The 16,634-nt window shown below is 37.7% G+C and overlaps 1 protein-coding gene across 6 annotated transcripts in view; it reads left to right on the forward strand.

The window, feature by feature from the left end:
* The window catches only part of PM20D1 (peptidase M20 domain containing 1), a 40,694-nt gene that overhangs the window by 12,610 nt on the left and 11,450 nt on the right, over positions 1–16,634 (forward strand). For all 6 annotated transcript variants that reach the window (XM_051998520.1, XM_051998519.1, XM_051998521.1 and 3 more), the window contains exons 3-10: positions 1,670–1,902; positions 2,215–2,301; positions 2,599–2,732; positions 3,641–3,760; positions 4,360–4,435; positions 4,943–5,004; positions 5,285–5,363; positions 11,207–11,278. In XM_051998520.1, the coding sequence (XP_051854480.1) occupies positions 1,670–1,902; positions 2,215–2,301; positions 2,599–2,732; positions 3,641–3,760; positions 4,360–4,435; positions 4,943–5,004; positions 5,285–5,363; positions 11,207–11,278 (863 nt within the window). The remainder of the gene's footprint in view (positions 1–1,669; positions 1,903–2,214; positions 2,302–2,598; positions 2,733–3,640; positions 3,761–4,359; positions 4,436–4,942; positions 5,005–5,284; positions 5,364–11,206; positions 11,279–16,634) is intronic.

The raw sequence follows: 16,634 nt of genomic DNA on the forward strand, positions 1-16,634 counted from the left end.
AAGCCATAAATAAATTTCCTAAAGGGGAAAAATCCAGGACCAACTTGATTTACAAGTGAATTCTGCTAGACTTAAAGAATAATTAATCCTAATGCTTCACAAACTGTTTGAAAAGATAGGTAAAAATTAGGAATCCTAATTAATACTAATCAAATTTCTTTTATAAGACCAAAAGATAGGTCCCTTAAGTAGGGAAAGCCAAAAAAGAAAATGAAAACTATAGATCAGTTTTCCTAATGAGTATTGATGGAAAAAATTTAAATAAAATGCTAGCAGGAAATTACAACAGTATATTACAAAAATCATATACTATGATCAGGCTGAATTTAATATCAAGAATATTTTATATTAGTTTTAATTAATAATTGATTGTATTAGTAACCAAAAATGATATGCTTATTTCAGTAAATGCAGAAGAAAACTTTTTTATAAAATACACTATTCTTATTTTCTTTAAAAAGCTAGAAAGCACAGGAATAAACAAACTTTCTTTTAAATAGGTAATTTTTAGAGAAAAATAACAAAACTATCAATAGCTATATGAAAAAATACTCTAAATCACATAATTAAGATAAGTGTACATTAAAACAACTCAGATACTATCTCACATCCATCAGATTGGCTAAGATGACCAAACAAAAAAAAGGATAATGGCAAACACTGCGAGGGATGTGGGACAATTGATCCTTTACTGTTTGTGGAGCTAAAAACTAGTCCTATCATTCTTCAAGACCATTTGGAGATATACCTAAAAAGTTATTAAATTGCATGCCCTTTAACTCAGCAATACCACTACTAGGAACTTACATCCCAAAGAGATCAAAGAGAAAGAGAGTCTATATATATAAAAATATTTATAATAGTTCTTTTTGTGGTAGTAGACAATTGGAAACTGAGAGGATTCCAATCAATTAGGGAATAACTGAACAAGTATACGATATACCATATGGCATATGGTATATGAATAAGTTAAGTGATCGAATACTACTGTGCTATATGAAATGAAAAAGATAATGATTTCAAAGAAAGCTAGAAAGACATATAAAATGATGGAAAGTGAAATTGTCAGAATCAGGAGAACAACATGTGCAATAACAACAATATTGTAAAGATAAATTTTTAAAGACTTGGTATCTCTGATTAATACAATGACCAACGGTAACTCCAAAGGAGTCATAATGAAACATATTGTCTCCAAATAGATAACTGAGGGCTCAGTACAAATTGAAGCATGTTCTCTTCTTTTTTCTTTATTTCTTTTTTGAAATGTGGCTAATATGGAAAATTTTGTATATCTATACATATTTTAATAGGTTTTATTTTTCTCACCTTCTTAGCAAATGAGGGTGGTGGAAAGGGAGGAGAAAGAATTTGGAACTGAAAATAAAATAAAATTGTATTTTAAGAAAAGAAGAAAATGGACTTGATCAGTCCAGGAAGCCTTCCTGAGATAATTGCCTTAAGTTATAGTTTAAGTATGGTACAGTTAAGTATGGAGTAAGGTGGCTGAAAAGAAAGAAGCTATTCTTTCTCTCTTGCTTGCTCCATCTCTCTCATTCTTTCTCATTCTCTGTCCCTTCTCTTACCCCCCTCTCTCTTTCTCACTGTCTGTCAATCTCTCTACCCCCAACCCCACTCCCATTTCTCTCTTTCTCTCCTTTCCCCCCAGTGTTCCCCTTCTTGTTCTCCACTAGCTTCATCCAGCATGAGGTTGTGGAACAATACAGCCACCTGTTCACCATCCGTGGGTCCAATCCCAAGTTGGAGCCCTACATGCTACTTGCTCACATTGATGTTGTACCTGCTCCTGATGATGGCTGGGAAGTGCCACCCTTCTCTGGGCTGGAACGTGATGGCTTCATCTATGGACGAGGCACAATCGACAACAAAAACTCTGCTATGGTTTGCCTCACATTATTTGAATGGGCATAGAGGGGAGGGGGCAGTCTGGCATTTGTCCAATATTAAGAATCCTCTACTTGCCCAGAGACAAGGGAAAGCCAATGGGTTTTCTCTTCTTCTGAAAGTTTAATCCTCTAGAAACTACCCCAGATGCTTTGATGTGAACTTGCCCATACTGTTGGGTGTTTTTCTAATTTCTAAGTCCTAATTCTGGGAAAATGTGACCTGGGATTCTTAATAACATTACTTTTTTGATTTCACTTTCCCCTGCTCACAGCTTTCTTGTCCTTTTTCTGTGCTTATGTTCTTCAGGCAATCCTGCAGGCCATGGAACTGCTGCTGAGAAGAAACTATGTCCCTCAAAGATCTTTCTACATCTCCTTAGGACATGATGAGGAGGTAATCCATTTATAGAGCCCCTAAGGATTCAGTTTGGCTCACCAGGAAATTGAGTTTCTTAGGGCCTTAGATCTTAAGCCTTGATTTGTCCTTAAGATGTAAGAAAATCATGCTTGTTTTCCAGTCAGATCTCCTATATTCTGAAAGATAAAAAAGTGAAGGATTTGTATTTGCCAAGCTAGGATGTGTGTACTCTCCTTTTTACACACACAAACACACACACACACACACACACCACACCATCCTCTGGAGACCAGATTGGAAAAGGAAATGGGTTTGGATCTATTATATGGACAGGTATCTGGGACACATGGAGCACAGAAGATTGCAGCCCTACTGGAGTCACGAGGTATTGAGCTGTCCTTCATCATAGATGAGGGAGGCTACATCATGGATGATTTTATTCCTGGCTTTGAGAAGCCTTTTGCATGGTGAGTACAGTTACCCCAGCTTCTTGCTCTTCTCACTGGGCTAGTCCTTCAGAACCTTGTTTTGGAGCAAGACTTGTCTTCTGTTCCTAGAGACCAATGGCTTTAGGTCATGATGGTAGATCATCTTTTAGACCCCTCTCCAATCAGGTGTTACCCTATCTTTTCAATCTTATCTCATTCCACTCCTCTTTATGTACATGATATTTTAGCCAGACTAAACTACAATCTGTACCCTGCACTCACCTTATGTATTCCCACTTCCAGAATTTTGTTGATGCTGATTCTTGCATTTAGAATGTTCCTCATAACTAATCTGCCTCCAATGCCTGTTGGCTTCCAACCCATTCTTTATTAGGAGAAGTCTTAATTTGATTCTAATTTCTATTGATACTTTTGTTTTTACAATCCATCAAGCCATCCATTATGCGAAAGAATAAAAAAGAGTGAAAAGAGGAGCAACAAAACCAACACATCAACTAAGTTGATAATTTATGCTCTTTTCAAGACCCATTGACCCCATCAGTAAAGAAAGGAGAGAAATAAATTTTCTCAGCTCTTCTCCTGGCCCAAATTTGGTCTTTATATACAACTTCAATTTATTTGTTTTTTTTTTCATTCTTTCCATTTACAATGTTCCTTCCATTCTTTAAACCCTAACTCAACAAATGAATGAGTAAAGTATTATTAAATGTTTACCATATGTAAAACACAAATAGAAAGGTAAAGCAACTGCTTTCAAAGAACTTACATTTTAATGGAGGACATAATATGTGGAAGGTTTCAGCTGCAAGTTAGGTGGGAAAAGACCCAGGATTTTTAGGATGTATTGGCAAAGCAGATGTTAATGCCTACTATTTAAAGGCATTTCCACTGGATCATGGTTACTGAATTTCCTTCTGTCCTGCCAGGATTTCAGTGTCAGAGAAAGGCGGTATGAATCTCATGCTACAGGTAGATTCTGATCCAGGACATTCATCGATGCCACCAAAGGAAACAAGCATTGGCATCCTTGCAGCAGCAGTCAGCCGGTGAGTGGCCCTTCCCTGCTTTGTACCTTCAGCAAGGATTTCCTTTGGAAGCTCAGGCTTTACCCATTTCAGATCTGAGAAGACTGAGCTATAGGCCATGCCAGGTGATAGAGAAGATAGAATAGAATGATCAGTCCATTTGGAGTCATTCATAGGTTCAATTAGGGAAAGCCAGGTAGAAAGAGTTTAGTAGAGCAGGTTTTCCAAAGCAGATAATCAGAAAGCAGATGAGAGGAAAAAAATAAATAAAAAAGCAAGTTTCATATCAGGACCAAGGGAATTTTGATGGCGATGGAAGCTGTTTGCTATGCAAGTGTTTTTTATGTCTTTGTTCTTTGGCTATATCCAACTACTTGAGAACTTTATTTTATTTGATCCCTGAGTCACTCCTGTGAGACAAGTACCATTATTATTTCCATTTTACAGATAAGAAAAATGAGGCTGAAAGCAATTAAATGACTTACCCATAGTCACATAAATAGTGCCTGAGGCAGGAGTGAGGAAGTATTCCCAACTTCTAGTCTAGCACCCTGTCTGTGCCCCCCTACTGCTGCTCTGAGTATGTATATATATATATGAGAATCATGTCTTTTTTTCAGGCTGGAGAAAACACCAATGCCTAACATGTTTGGATATGGGACTGAAAAGAACATATTGGAGCAACTTGCAGGACAGGTGTGGGTCCATGGAGGCCCTAGGAAATAGGGAAGGGGGAGGAACTCTCTGCTGAGGGAAGAATGATTATATCATTTGGGACTGTGGAATTCTCTGTCCTCCTTTCATTCTTGCCTAGGATTAATCCATGGCTGAGAGGACCTACTGTCCACCCTCACCTCCCACATCGATACCATAGTATTGGGTTGATGGGTTGATCCAGAATCCTCTCCTCCTCCACACTCAATAATCCAAGATTACTGTGTGTCCCTTGGGAGGTTGGTCTGATTATATCTTTTAACCAGATATCCAAACCCAAATGGGTAATCACAGTCCCACTTATTATTCCCCAGAGTTCACACAGCTAACAAATCCCATCCAGGTCCTGATCACAAGGTCTCCAATAAGCATTGTTGATATAGACCTAGATTACTGGGAGATCCTGACTCAGACACACTGACCCTCACATGCCAAATCCTTTGCACTAAGCTCTGGAAATTCTGCTAACCTGGCTCTTTCCCTTCTTAGTTTGGTTTCCCATTGAATATCATCCTGACCAACCTGTGGATATTTGGGCCCATTATGAGCAGGTAAAGAGTTATTGTCCCCTTCTCCTCCTCATCCTTATTTAAGCAGGCCCTTATTTAAGCAAGTTGGAGGTTCCATTGATCAAACAACCCCAAGTTGACCAGCTACCCCCTTTCAAAAGGATATTACCTATAGCACATGTGTATAGCAGTCTTTCAGTTTTTAAAATTTCCCTAGTTCAGAAAGGGATTATTCCTTGCATTCCATTTCAACACCTCCTATATATCTCTTTCCCATCGGGAAGTTCTTCCTTATGTCTGACCTTGATCCCTTCTATTTCAGAATACTTGAGAAAAGTCCTGCCACTAATGCAATGGTCCGAACCACTGTGGCACCCACCATGTTCAATGCAGGGATAAAGGTAACTCCTCTGCAGAGTTCTCAATCTTGACTCCACTTCACATCTGAAATACTGAAAAAATTCTCTCCTCAGTCCCGCACAGGTCCCTTTCCCTTCTCTGGCACACTCCAGACAAATATAGAACAAGGTCAACACCATCCCCATATTCTCTTGGGCTAATCCATCAGTGCACCTCCTGTTTCTCTGGAAATGTTGACCCGCCCCGCGTTCCCAGAATGTGATTCACCATGGCTCTTACTTTGTCCATGCCAACAAATGTGCCTTAGATGTGACATAGGCAGAGTCAGCCTATGTGCCTTGGAAGGAAATACAGTTTTCTCCATCTCCTTTGAGAAAATATGTTGTCCAGTCCCAAGCTTTTTACAAAGCAGGATAATCTGACTGTGATATTCCCTCAAAATAAAAACATCTTTGATTTTAGATCCTCCATACACTCCTACATCCATCTCTAAGGCTCTTTCCTATTCTACTTCAGTGAGCCTACCTGTAAGACTTTGTCTCATCCTATGAGCCTACGCCAACTTGGTGAGATTGACAGTTGCATTCTGCAAACATTTATTATACTTGGGGAGTAGGATGTGTTCAAGGAAAACTAGCACTGTGGTCAAAACATACCCCCAAAACGTGCAGAAACTTCTGTAAAGATGATCCCATTCCCACTGATTCATAGAATGTGTTATAGACAACACAAAATTAAATAGCTCTTATTGCAAAAGAATTCAGCAAGTATCACATTCAAATAGCAGCCCTGACAAGACTGTCAAAGGAGGACCACTTACTGAAGTCTGAGTGAGGTGGATACATATTTTCCTGCAGTGGATACAGTGAAGGTGAGTGCCATAAAATTGATGTAGATTTTGCAAGCAAAACTAATCTAGTCAACAAGCTCGAATGCCTACCAAAAGGAGTGAATGACAGGCTCATCACAATGCAATTACCATTTGCAAGAAAACACGACGCCATCATCATCACTGCCTATGCTCCCACCATGACAAACCCTGATGAAGACAAAGAAAATATTTATGAAGGCCTGGAGACCCTTATTATCAATGTGCAAAAACAGGATGCATTTATAATTCTGGGTAATTTAATGCAAGAGTAGGGTCAGAATACCAGATGTGGCAGAGAGTCCTTGGGAGAAATGGAGTCAGAAATAGCAACAGCCTGGTCATTTACTATTGGCAAATTAAAATCTTCTCATCACCAATACTGTGTTCCATTTACCTAAATGCAATAAAATTTTGTGGATCAACTTTGTAGCAAACATTGATTATATGATTGTAGGGAGAAGACACAGACAGGATGTGAGAGAGACAAAGGCAATGTGTGAAGCAGAGAGCTCTACATTCATAGACTTATCTTCCCCAAACTAAATATTAGCATTCCATAAAAGCAGCAGTCCCAAGGCAAAAAAGATTATCAAAGAATTAATATCAACAGATTTGAGCACTTCTCTGAGTGAGAACAGTTTGTTACTAACTTGGAGGGAACGCCAACACAGAGTTGGATACAGTGGAACATAAAGGGTGTAGGCAGCTTTCAGAGATTTGGTATACAGCATTGCATTTGTTAATCTGGATCAGCACACTCACCAACATTAAGACTGGTTTGACGAAAATGATGGAAAAGCACAAAAGCTACTAAATGAAAAAACCGAGAACTCTACAGGATATAGCAGCAGGATACCTTCTCTAAGAAGACAGCACTTAATTCCATCAAAAGTGAAGGACAAGTGAAGATTAGAGAGTGATTCTTGGCTCAGTAAGAAAGTAGATGAAATTCATTTTTATACTGTTAATAACAGTCCAAAGTGCTTTTATGATGCCCTTGTTATTTGGAGGTCAAATAGTTTTTCAACTATTCAGTGTTGATGAAGCCACTTTGAGTAATGGTAAGGACATGATCCTAGAGAGAGGGGCTGAACACCTCTATAGCATGCTCATCAAATCAATGCTGAAGCCACTGACCATTTATCTCAGGTTGAAGTCAATCCCTCCAAGTAAAGAAGGGGTTTTGAGTGCCATTAAATTACTTTCATGTGGCAAAGCAGCTAGAGCTGATTCCATTCCAGCTGAGATTTGCAAGTTGGGGGTTCCATTGCTCATAGAAAAACTGACTGAAATTTTCCATGTTACATGCAAGAGGAGCTTATCTCCCAGAAGTCCAAGGATGCCTCTATAAAGGTAAAGGGGGATAAATTGTCCTGTGATAATCACAGAAAGAAAGAGAGATCTCTCTCTTAGTCATTGCTGGCAAGATTCTTGCAAGAGTCCTCAATATACTGATCCTTTACCTGGAAGATGATCATCTATCTGAGAGCCAGTGTGGCTTCAGAAGGGACTGAGGAACAGTCGATACAGTGTTTGCTGGTGGAAAAATGATAGAGGTCTATAAATATTTGTAGATCTGGCCAGAGCCTTTGATATTGTCACTTGTTAGGGTTATGGAAAATTATGTCAAAATTTGGTTCCTTGGGAAAGTTCATCCACACATCAATTTCATGGCATGCTTGTCCAGGTTCTGGTTAATGGATAATATTCTCACCCCTTCCCAGTCATCAGTGCAATAAAACAAGGCTGTCTGCTTGCTCCCCTGTTTTATAGCATGATGCTTTCAGTCATGATAGCAAATGCCTTCAATGAGGACAAATATGGTACTAAGGTCAGTCACCATATTGATGGTAAATTCTTCAATTTGAAAAGGCTACAAGTCAAGACTCAAGTGGAGAGTGTTGGTGCATCATATTTTGTTTGCAAATGATTGTGCATTCAATGCAGCTTCTGAAGCTGAATGCAACAAAATATAGATTGATTCTTTTCACTTACCTTGGTAGAATACTTTGTCCACATTGATGAGGTTGACACACATATTGCCAAATCTAGCTCAGTGTCTGGGAGGCTCTGAAGGAGGAAAGAAGAAGTATTAGACTTACTACCAAACTAAAGGTTTATAGCTCCATTGTGCTGACTTTATTGTTGTATAGGAAACCTGGATAGTATACGAGTGCCACGCCAGGATTTTTTGAATCACTTTCATGTGAATTGTCTTAGGAAGATCACCTGGCAGGATAAGATACCAGAAACAGGTTCTTTCTCGAACTAAACAGCCAGACATCCAGACTCTACTGCAAACAATACAGCTACTTTGGACTGGTCACATTGTTTGAATGCCAAATGTTTGCTTGATTAAAAAGGTTTATTTTATAGAGAATTCAAACAGAGCAAGCACTCACCAGTTGGTTAGAAAAATCAGTACAAGAACTCTCAAGGTCTCTCTTAAGAAGTATGGAATTGATTGAGCAACAGAAGAAACAATGGCATACAATCATCCAGCTTGACATACACTCATCAGGTACTGTGTTATATGAGAAATCAGAATTGAAGTACGTCAGAAGAATCTCAAAATGCACAAATTTAAGGAATCCACCCCAAATGTCCACATGAACTATTTGTGCCTGACCTGTGGCAGAGCATTCTGAGCTCATATTGGTCTGATCAACTACAGTTGAACACACTGTAACTTGACTCCAATATAGTGATGTCATTTTGATCTTCAAGAACAAAGAACAACAACCAATTTATTATCCATAAGGAACATTGAGCAAGCATTTGATAGTGGCAGGAATTTGGCTGATTTCAGTAACTTGCCCAAAATAATTCAGCTAGTTCAGGACAGATAGAGGTCTTCTTCTAATGCCCATTCTAGGACTTTTCTCATTACAAAGATGCAGAAGGTTTGGGGGTCATTCCCAGACATCCTGCCTCGGAAATACAGTGGTATTGTGGAATCACCATCACTAGGCTAGGAGTTAGGAGACTTGGGTTAAGTCTTAGCTCTGCCACAGACTTGCTACATGACCTCAGTTTCAAACTTGACTTTCCAATCATGAAAGGAAATATGTGATGGACATATTTTAAAACTGAAAATGATAGCTCCCTCCTCACACTGGAGACATCCTCATGCAGAAGTACCAAGGACCAAATGTTAGATAATCTCAAAAGCTGGACAGAGGTGCTGATTGCTGCCTTTCAAAAGAGTTCCAGATGCCGCAAGCATTCAGCACAACAAGGTGCTACTCAGTGGCTTAAACAGAAACAGCCCCTGAATTTCCAAAGAATAGGGCTTTTTAATGTTGTGTTGGACTGTTGCAGGGAAACTAGATTAAGCAATGCTCACAAAAGGCCATCAGCAACCTCCCTCTGATGTAAACATCATCAGACTAGAATCAGAGAATGGGAAATAACCTTAAAGGTTATCTTATCCATCCCCCTGCCATACAAAAGATGACCTCTCCTCTCATATATTCAGAATAAGAAAAAAGGACTGGAAGGGGTCTTAGAGATGATCTAGTCCAATCTCCTTACTTTACAGATAAGGAACTGTGGCTCAAAATTGGTTAAATAGCTTTTTTTCCAGATTTCACACAGGAAAGTGGAAAACATGAGATTTGAAACCAGACTTTTTGAGCTTTTCTACACTTAGACCACCAGATGGCAGAGTGGATAGAGCCGTAGGTCTGTAATTAAGATTATATGAGTTCCATTATGCCTTTGTTCAGTTTGTGAGGACTAACCACTTGCACGTGAATTGTAAGGAAGAGTTTGATCTGAGTCACTTACTAGCTGTGAGTCTGGGCAGATCCCTTAATCTCTGCCAACCTCAGTTTCCTCATCTGTAAAAAAATGTTATCACCCCCCCTTTCAGTATTTAGACAGCTCAAAATATTAGGAAATTCCTTTATATTGAATGAAAACAACTTCCTTATAAGTTCCACTCTTTGCGAATCATGGTTCCTTCCTTTTGTGCCAAGCAGAATTAGTCTACAGAAGTGGATCTATTAGTTTGTGATTAATATACATTTATATAATCAGACCAGAGATCACCCTGTTCCCTCCCCATCTCCAGCCTTCAATAAAGCTCCAGAGCTTTCCAAACTTTCCTTTGTCATCCACTCTTTTTTATCCCATGTCCACTTCCCCCCACGTAAGACTGGCAGATGTGTCAACATGCCAATGGATTACCCTATTACCCTCTTCCAGGAAACACGTTGGCATTTTATATAAAGTTTTCTTGAAATGAAATACTTATGAAATATCCAGAGTCTCCTTGAGGTAAAGTGGAAAGGACCCGGGGCAGGTGGGTAGTGCAGTGAATAGAGCACTTGGGCTTGGAATCAGAAAAGTGTGAGTTCAAATCTGCCCTCAGACACTTAACTAGCTATGTGATCCTGGATAAGTTATTTAACCCCGTTTGCTCAGTTTCCTCATCTACAAAATGAGCTAGAGAAGGAAGTAGCAAACCAGTCTAAGATCTTTGCCACAAAAAAACCAAAAAAGGAATCACAAGAGTTGACTAATCAAATTAGTCAGAAAGAGCTCAAGACTCAGGAACCTGAGATTTGAACACAATTCTTCACTCTGTCTAGTTGGGCAACTCATACTTTTCCCTGGGTCTGAGCTAGATGATCTCTGAGGTTTGTTCCAACTTTAACAGATAATGATCTCACAAAAGAGCCATCCATTAGGGGTCAAGAGATATGTGTTCTGTCTTTGAGTTGATCTTATTGATCTATAAAAGCCTATGAAGAACTTAAAGAGAAGAAAAACTCAGACAAAGGAAAACAGAACCAAAGCATAAAAGTTAATAGCCTCTGCCTTCTATAGCTTGATTTTCTCAGGAAGTTGATCAATGGGAAAAGATTTCCTTTATCTAGACTCTCTGATTTCTCAACAATCATTTTCTGTTAAGCCGGAAAAGGGAGCCTATCAAGGTCTATAGGGATCTGAAGTTGATTCAAACTATGATATGTGTATTGTACACATACCATTCTTTTTTCTCTTCAGGTGAATGTCATCCCTCCAACCGCCCAGGCAACAATCAATCTTCGAATCCATCCTGCCCAGACTGTCCCTGAGGTAAGACCCAGAAGTTTATTGGGGAATAGCAAAGGCTTGTGATCCTCATGACCCAATGTTTGACACTCTCATCTCAGAAACTGTTTAATCAGAAATAAGGTGGTTTATATAACAGGTCCCCCAAATAACCTTGTTCAAGAGCTATGGGATGACTTAATATTAGTGTTCCCCTTATGTCCTTAATAAGCAATACAACTATCAGGAGAATATGTAACTCAGGGTGGTATTATAGACAGAACATGAAATAATTAGCAAAGGCTTGCATTGGAGCCTCAGCTTATCTCTTATCAGCTCTGCATCTCTTTTTTCCTCATAAATGAAAATAGGGGGGGTTATACTAGATCAGGACTTCTTAAATTTTTTCCACTCATGACCTCTTTTGCCCAGGAAATTTTTGTGTGACCCCAGGTAAATGGGTATATAAAATAGATATACAAATAAACATTTACTGATAATAAATCATAATTTTGCAGCCCTCACATTCAGTTATGAGACCCACATATAGGGTCATGACCCACAAGTGAAGAAGCTTGGTACTATATGAACTCCAAACTCAATGATCTTTACTTTTCTAAGCTGCAGGCTTAGGTTTTTTCATCTCTAAAATAGGAATAATACTCTCATTTATAAATTTAAAACATTTTGATGAGGAAAGAATTTTATAAGTCTTAAAATATTATAGAAATGTGAGTTGTTGTGTGATTTGACTCAGATACCTTTGGAATTCTAGACTAGTAGTGACTTTTCCAATTTGGGTTTACATAATAGCAGTTATTTCTCTCTGGACTTTAATTTTCTTTTCTGTAAAAGGAAAAGATTCACCTTGATGACTTGCAACATCCCTTCCAAATTGAAGATCCTTGAATCAGCCTCGATTAGTACAGACATACATTAAAGTCAGTTTCCCCAATGCCATTCATGAGTCCTTTTGGACTGCCTCACCCTGGAGTAAGGCTACTGGGGCTCAGACAATACAGCCTTCTTTGCTCATTCAACAATAAGGCCTTGTTGTAATATCAGTCTGAGGGAGACTATACTCAGAAAAATACTGCTTTAAAAAAGGCAACATAATAACAATCATAATAATTCTAAAGCTAGATATGATTTGAAGTAGGAGATTATCTAAGCCTATGGAAGAAATGGAAGCTGGATATATAGATTTGAGAGTCATCTGAATAGAGTGATTATTAAAGCTGATGGCATTCCAACAGAAGATAAGGTAGGGAGAAGAGAAAATGATTCAAGACAAAGCTTTACAGGATATCTCACTCCTAAACCAAGAGGCAAGTTAAAGCCAAAAGCATTTATAAAGGATCAGCAATGGTGTTCAGGATGGAGTGATGAAGAGAACTAGTAAAAAGCCCAGTCACAGGAGCCAAGAAAGGATACTGTATCAAGAAGAAAGGGAGATTAACAGTGTAGACAGATCAAGAAAGTTGAGGGCTATGAAAAGATTATTGGATTTGGCAATTATGAGGTCAATGGTTATCTTGTATAAGGCAGTCTCATTTGGATGGTACAGTCAGAAATCAGATGACTTGCAAATTAGGAGGCAAGAATGGGAAGTTTAGACCTTTTAAAAAATTATAATTATATTTATAATTATCATAATTACTATTTATTAATTATTTATTTTATTATAATTATATTTGTATAATATTTTATATATTTACATTATATATAATTATAAAATATTATTATAATAATATGAGAATTCTAGTTTAAGTAATTACTATTAAACACAACAAGGCAGCTAAGTATATAGGATAGAGGGCTGACCCTAGAATCAGGAAGACCTAAGTTCAAATCTGACCTCAGACACTTAATAGTTGTGTGAACCTGGGTAAGTCACTAAGGCTATTTGCCTCAGTTTCCCATCTGAAAAAGAACTGGAGAAGGAATGGCAAACCACTTCAGTATCTCTGCCAAGAAAATCCAAATAAGGATCACAAAGAATCAGACACAGAAATAAGAGGTTTTAAAGTCGGGCATACAAAAAAAGTAAAGCAGAGGGATTTAAGCCCGATACTAACTGGATAGAAAGGGAGTCAGTAAGACCTGGAATCAAGTGCTGCTTCTGTCATATAACTATCTGTGTAACCCTAGCCAGGGCACTTAGTGTCTCTGTATTCCCCAAAAACACTCCAAAATCATGGCTATCATTCTACAATGAAACACAAAAAAACACAGCCCCTGCCTTAAAGGAGCATACAGTCTAAGGAAGAAGCAATATGTAAATTTTATGTGTATGTGTGTATACACATATATATTACACATATTATAAATGTAACATGTATATGCATATCATATATTGTTTTAAATAATATATTACATGTAATATACTATGTAATATATGTATACAATATTATATAATATACATTTATTATATATTGATATATACACATACACATATGTGTTATGTGTATATGTGAGTTATTGTGTGTATATACAGAATTGGACATGACTGAAGCAATTATCCATCAAACACACATGTGTTTGTACAATGTCCTAATATATGTATATATATGTTTAAATGATACTATAATTTTTATACACACTATATATAAAATAACCATTATATAACAATATAAATAATTACTATTATATATAGGTGTGGGTACATGTAATACTACATAGATTGTATACATACTATATATGATAACTATTATGTAAAAATATAAGTAATAGTAATAATAATTATTATTATTTTATAAGTGTACATGTAATAATACTATAGTGTACATATACTATATATAATAGCTACTCTTAATATATAATAACTATCATATAATGATAGAAATAATAGTGGTACAGTAGATAAAGTCTTAAGCCTGGAGTCAGGAAGACCAAAGTTCAAATGTAGCCTTAGATACTTTCTAGCCGTGTGATTCTGGACAAGTCCTTAATCCTGTTTGCCTCCGTTTCCTCAACTGTAAAATAAGCTGGAGAAGGAAATGGTAAACCACTTCAGTCTCTGCCAAGAACTGTGTGTACATATCTGTATCTATATATATGTATGTGTATGCACATCTTACATATACTTATGTGTGTGTATATATATATGTATATATGCGATACATACCTACATTACATGTGATGTGTGTTGTGTACATCCGTGCATACAGACAGACAGAAGGTTTAATCTGAAAGTTTGAGAGCAGCTGCCGTTCTCCAAGGCAGAGGAAGTTTTCTCATCATTTCCCTAAGCCAGTAAAGTCACAAATCAAGTCAAACAAAAACAAAATAAATCAAAACTACCCACCTTGTATCTGTTAAGGAAGAGGAATGGTGACTACAGAGTATCAGAGAGACATCACCACACATTACAAAGTATCCTAAATTTGGAATTAGATGATACAATTTCAAATCTTGTCTCGGCTACTTACTATTGATGTGACCCTAGACAAGGCATATTTATCTGGATTTAATTTGACTCTTATAACAATTTTGCACCATAATATCTTTATCCCTATTTTACAGGTGGGATTTAATTTTCTAATCTGTAAAATGATGAAATTGGGCTTGAGGTTTGAGGTCTCTTTCAGATCTAAAACTATGATCCTTGAGTCTGCATGGTATAGCAAGGAGTATGTGTAATCAAAATTCCAGAATTCTAGTGCTGGCTTTGCCATTTATCAGCTGTGTCACTGGGGAATTTGCTTCATCTGAGCCTCAGTTTCTTCACCTGTAAAATGGGGATAAAGATATTATGGTGCAAAATTGTTATGAGTCAAATGAGAAGAGAAAGTAAAGTGTTCTGTAGCTACAAGGTATTGTCTACAACTATGAACTGTGTTTTTAACCCCATGTGAATTTCTCTAGCATCCTTCCTCTGAAATCAAGACAAAACTACAACCACATATAGATATAGATATAGATATCATCTTCTGTGTGGGAGGTATGGTATTAAGTATTGGTGATACAAAGGAAGGCAAAAAAAAAAAAAATGAAACAATAGCATCTGCCTTCAAGACATTCACATTCCCACATTTTCCTTTTGATTTTTGTTTATTTGCTTGTTTGTTTTGGTCTCACTATTTAGTAGAGCTAATTATCCCCATTGTACAAATGGGAAAATTTGTTCAGCTTTTTGCTAGATTCTCACCTAGAGAGCAGTTTAGCAGGAGCTAGGACTCCAGTCTCCTGACTTCTCCCTAAAGGGTAACCATTATCTCAGGAAATCCCAGCATTCCTCTAATTTAGGTTCTTTCCACTAGTTTTGTCCCACCCCAACATCATTCCAGCCCTTTCCAAGGGCATGTTTTCCACCCAGCTGGGGTCCTTCCCTCATGACCATGGAAATGTCTCTCTGGATTTGGCTCCCTTCCCTCTCCTCCATACCTAGACCACAGAGGCCTTCCTTCCTAAGCTCATCTGTATGAAACTCTCTGGAATCCTCCCGTGAGCTCAACACACACACACAACACAACACAACACACAGCGTAATAATACACACAGAGGCATGTGTGGTAAGCCCTTATTGTCCAAAAAGCCCTCAGCTAATACCGAAGCCCATTGATTAATCACATTCTTTCCCCTCAGCAGCACCTCCATATAAAATACTCATATATAGATGTATGGGGATTGGTATTACAAAATTGGATAATTAGGAAGCACAATGAAGAGAACATTGTATTTAGCATCAGGAGTTCATATCCTGCTTCAAATGTTTTTCAGCTGTTTTGCCCTTTTCCAACCTCAATTTTCTTTTCTGTAAGAGGTACTATTATTAAACACTTGTCTCAAAAGTATTATTGTGAAGATTGAATGTGATAACATAGTCTTTAGCCATACCTAAATGCTTTTGAAGACTCCTGGTGAAATGAGTTGATGAGAACAGTCTGTTCTAATGGCCCTGAAGGCAGCTGAAGTAGGCATTGTAGGGTGCTTGGAACTTAGACATCAGAGAAGCCAAGGTCATCTGATGCTTGCTGGGCCATTGCCAGCCATCTTGGCTTTTGTCCTGCCCCTGGACTTCAATGAATCTTGGAAGGGAGAGGGAGGCTGATGACTTTTTACAACTCTGCCTCACTTAAATTCAATTCATGCACCTGTGATATCACTGGTTCTTTTAAAAAATTTAAGATAAACAACAACAGCAAAAATGTAGCAATAGAGGAAATCCATGATGGGTACAATCAGAATAAAATAAATGTCAAATCAAATCAAATTTAAAAATCTTAATATAATCATTCATAATAGGATTGCTCAGAAAGGTTTAGTAGTTCCCTGTTATTGCTCATCATATTGAATCCCTTTTGTTTTGGATTGTTAGTAGTCATATGTAGTCATATTCATAGATTCTATAAGCAGGAAGGAACTTTGGAGATCATAAGTCCCCTTATTTCCTAGATAA

The sequence above is a fragment of the Antechinus flavipes genome, chromosome 4 (assembly GCF_016432865.1).
Source record: "Antechinus flavipes isolate AdamAnt ecotype Samford, QLD, Australia chromosome 4, AdamAnt_v2, whole genome shotgun sequence".
Taxonomy (NCBI): Eukaryota; Metazoa; Chordata; class Mammalia; order Dasyuromorphia; family Dasyuridae; genus Antechinus; species Antechinus flavipes.